This window comes from Carica papaya, chromosome 5, assembly GCF_054855325.1.
Source record: "Carica papaya isolate Zhongbai chromosome 5, ASM5485532v1, whole genome shotgun sequence".
In the NCBI taxonomy this organism is placed as follows: Eukaryota; Viridiplantae; Streptophyta; class Magnoliopsida; order Brassicales; family Caricaceae; genus Carica; species Carica papaya.
Genome location: NC_142313.1, coordinates 7,283,168 through 7,287,565, shown reverse-complemented (window position 1 = coordinate 7,287,565; position 4,398 = coordinate 7,283,168). Strand labels below are relative to the sequence as shown.

Genomic DNA, 4,398 nt, shown 5'->3' with positions numbered 1-4,398 from the left:
AAGAAAATTTTTATTTTCAAATAGAAATTTTAATTTTAATAAATATTAAATTAAATATTCAAATGGTTTTCATATGGAAAAAGAATTGAAAAAAAGCAAAAAAGAAAATAAATTGTAACGAAAAGGAAAAAAAAAACAAACAAAAGAAGGAATTAAACACATTTGAAAAGAATTTAGCGGAGATTGAAAAAAAAATGATCTAAAAAACGAAATAAATTTTAATAATATATATAGGGGCTATGTCCACTTAGCTTGTATATATAACATAATCTTCATTTATAATATAAGAATTTTGTATGAAAATTTAAAATAAATATAATAAGAATATACACATTGCATAGAGTAACTATCCTCCCTGAATTTCAAAATTTGAAGGACATGTAACCTATTATATATATATGCAAAACTAATATTCGCTAATGTTACATGATATTATTTTATTTTTAAAGTAAAAAATAAAAGTAATGTGTTAATATGAAATATAATTACATATATTATGATGTAAAATTTTAAATATGTTAATATCGATTCAAATTTTAAAATTGATGTGTAATATATATTTATCATTTATTTTTAATTGATTATAAATTGTGTACGGAAATAGTTGAATAAGAAGATCGCTATGAATATCCTCCTAGATAAAATTATTAAAAATAAAAATAATTTATTTAATATTATGTATAATTAGTTACGTATAGTTTGCTTTATTTTTATGAATTGGTATGGTATGTTGCTCTTTTTTTTTTGCACTTATTTCGCTCCGGTGGGTTGGTTCACAAACATAACTTTTGTAACTTCATGATATCTTCGTAGATTTGCTAGTTTCTATTTAGAATGATGTAATTTCTTAAATTCGCCGTAGTGTCTACTCTTGTTAATATTTTAGCACATTTTTTATTGTTTTTATAGAGTCTGAAGTACAAAGAGATTTTACTTATTAGTGTCAATTAAACGGCCTGTGGAATTTTGTTTTTTCTGCATGATGCTTTTGGACCAACTATTTTTATACTCACACTTTATTCATTATGTAATTTTTTTATATAAGAATTAATATATGACATAATTTGTTCTTTAAGCTAATAAACGTAATATAATATTTTTTTATTTCTATTGTCGTTAATTTTTTAAGAAATATATTAGTTTACTAAAAATAATGATATTAGAATTTAATTTTTCTTGTAAAATTCTTTATTATGATATTTATTTAATTTTTAAGACAAAATCTAAAATTTAAGTAAGAAATTTTTTTTTTTTTTTTACAAATATATTCATCAAAGAATTAAAAGATTAGTAATCTATTTAAAAAATCAAATAAATCCAATCTTATACTCACACGAGTAAAGTAATCAAAATTGATAGAAGGTTTTGAACAGTTGGATTATTATTTGATAAACACGCGCATAATTAAAAAAAAATTATAAATTTGTACTTGAGGAGAAGTGACAAGGTGCATGCATATACATGTTCCAAGAAAGTAACAAATTTCAAGTAAAAATAATCAAACTATTTTATTAATCATTTGATTTTCTTACACCTTTAGATTTTGGCAAACAGTGGTTTCATCAGATATTTTTAAATATTAATAAAATAATAAACTATTAAAAACTTAATTATCATACTATTGTTCCAGTGATAATATTAAAGTAAGAATGAATTTTTTTTTTAAAAAAAAAAAGAAAAGTAAATAATGGAGAACCTCATTTTAATGAAAAATACAAAAAAAAAATAATAATAATAATTGGTTACTATTGATACTTTATTATAAAAATCTGAATGTAATACAAAATTTTTGTGATCATGACACAACCTTTTCTTTTTTAGAAGAATTATGAGTAAACTTGAGCAGCACTCTTTTAAGTTTTAACGCCAACCGGAGCATTGTTAATTGAATTAAATTTCCTCATAACTATCAACAAGTACGAGCTTATATAATTATGTGTTAAAATATAATTTCCAACACTATTAATTTATACTTCATTTTCTCCATATTACGTAATGACTGTATATATATGTGTGTGTGTGTGTGTGAAACTGTAAGCCCCAGAAACATTATCAAATAAAGTTTTGTCTGGTTTTGGATCGGTGTTCTAATGTGTGGAGATTGTATAATAAATCTTGCCCATAATGCAGGGCGAATGGGTTGCTCGCAAGTTATACAACATTTAAAAACATGTGCGACTGATGCGATAAATTCTTTAACGAAAGTAAATATTCGTCTCGCTGGTATTGGAGTGAAGAGTGTGCATCTTACTTTTATTGAGTTTTCAGTACGTATCTCTATCAACAATCGTATACTTCACCTTCTTCCAATTCCAGATATCTCCTACAACTTCAAAATGGGTGGCAGGTTTGATCCAATATTCTCTCTTCATATATATATATATATATGTGTGTGTGTGTGTGTTGTCTAATTTATTTAAAAAATATATCTCATTCCATATATTATATATATATATATAATTGTTATAATATGAAAATCATTAGTACTTAGTCAATTACCTTAGATATTACTAAAATTAATAGAAAAGAACTCATTCCATTAACGTTACATTAATAAAAAAATTTCATAAATCTAACTCATATTGATTGTATAAAAATTGTTTTGGTCACAAATAGTTATATTTTGTATAAATGCAGAGAAGTTTCAGCAGGAGCAGTAAATTCTGAAGCATTAGAAGCAAGCGACAAAACAAATTTAGAATTCATATTGAAGGTGCCGTATGATATAGTAATTAGTATCATAAGGGATGTTGGTTCAGACTGGGATGTTGACTATGAAATTCATGTACATCTGACCTTTCATGTCCCTATCATCAGTCATATTACAATTCCTTTATCTAAGACAGGCGAGATCAAACTCCCCAAACTTCCGTTCTCGGATAATCTTCATTCTATTAAAGATTCTATAGATGATATTCACGATTCTATCAAGGATTCTATTGAAGATATTAAAGATCATCTCCCATCTATCCCAGATCGACTTCCTTCTATTAAAGATTCTGTGGAAGATATTCAAGATTCTATCAAGGATTCTATCGAAGATATCAAAGATCATCTCCCGTCTATCCCAGATCGTCTTCCTTCTATTAAAGATTCTGTAGAAGATATCCATGATTCTATTAAGGATTCTATTGATAATGTTCATGATTCTGTGGAAGATATCAAAGATTCTATTAAGGATTCTATGCATGATATGAAAGATTCTATCAAGGATTCTGTGGATGATGTGAAAGATTCTATCAAGAAGCATTTGCATTTACCAGCTATCCATGGCCATGATCTCTTTCATCGTAAATAAATTAAACTAATACATGTTAGATAGCTTCCTTTACATTATATGCATAAATGTTACTGTTTTGGTTTGTTATTCACTCTTTTTTTTTTTGGCTTTATGTTGCTTATAATCATTAATATGGAAAATCCAGTTATGAAATATAGTGTAAAATCTCAACGATTTTAAGTGCGTACTTGGACATATATGGTTGGTTGTTCATGTTCAAGTGAAGTTATTAGAATAAACATGTCAAGTTCTTGATGTTGTCATTTTGAGTGATTCATGAATGTTTTCTTGTGAAGTAAGTTTAAAGAAGTGATATAAAAAATTCAAATAATTTAATAGAGGGCATTGAGTTATTATATTTCGTATTTATAGCTTTTAATATCAGTGTTTCTTATAAGTCAATCAAGCATACGAAAAATGATGGGATTATTATCATAATAATATATTCAAGAATATTCTTGTTTATAGAGAGCTCTTTATTTTATAGAAACAATATGTAACTAAAATATTTTATAGTGCTAATATAATTATGAAAAGATCATAATGATTAAGAGTAATTCATAAACATTCTTAGGCATAGGATATTTATGAATTACGCATGCACTAAGATAATTATATAAGTAATTGCTATCATAAATTCATTGAATTGAACCAAACTATTATTATTCTTGCATAAACTATTCTTTTATACAAATTTTACAATTATGTGTTATCTTTTTATGAATTGATAAAAAATAAAATTTAATCTTATTTCATTTAATTTTTTTTCTTATATTTATATAAGCTTCGCTGATAAGCTTTAAAGAAAGCTTCCATTAGGAAGCTCCATGAGAAAGCTTTTCACAAAGCTTCATGAGAAAGCCCTAAAGAGCACCACCAAACGACATTGTTTGCGACTTAGAAGATTTAATAAAAGGGTTTTGGGCTAAAAATGGATTTAATTTTGGGTTGGAAGAAAATGCTGAAATTTGGTTTTAGAAATTAGATTACATTAAGAGGAAATGAACAAAGATTATAAAATAGTGTTAGGTTTTTTTTGACATGTGGGCTTAATGTAGGTCTCGATATGCATATCTGGCTATCAATTTAATAGGTCTGATTAAAAAAGATCAAATACG

The 4,398-nt window shown here is 25.5% G+C and overlaps 1 protein-coding gene across 1 annotated transcript; it reads left to right on the top strand.

The window, feature by feature from the left end:
• The first annotated feature begins 2,016 nt into the window (after positions 1–2,016).
• Positions 2,017–3,543, top strand: LOC110820945 (uncharacterized). The gene is made up of 2 exons (XM_022050589.2): positions 2,017–2,347; positions 2,638–3,543. Exons 1-2 carry the CDS (start codon positions 2,091–2,093, stop codon positions 3,296–3,298), a joined length of 918 nt encoding a protein of 305 aa, XP_021906281.1. The 5' UTR covers positions 2,017–2,090; the 3' UTR covers positions 3,299–3,543.
• Positions 3,544–4,398: the final 855 nt, after the last annotated feature.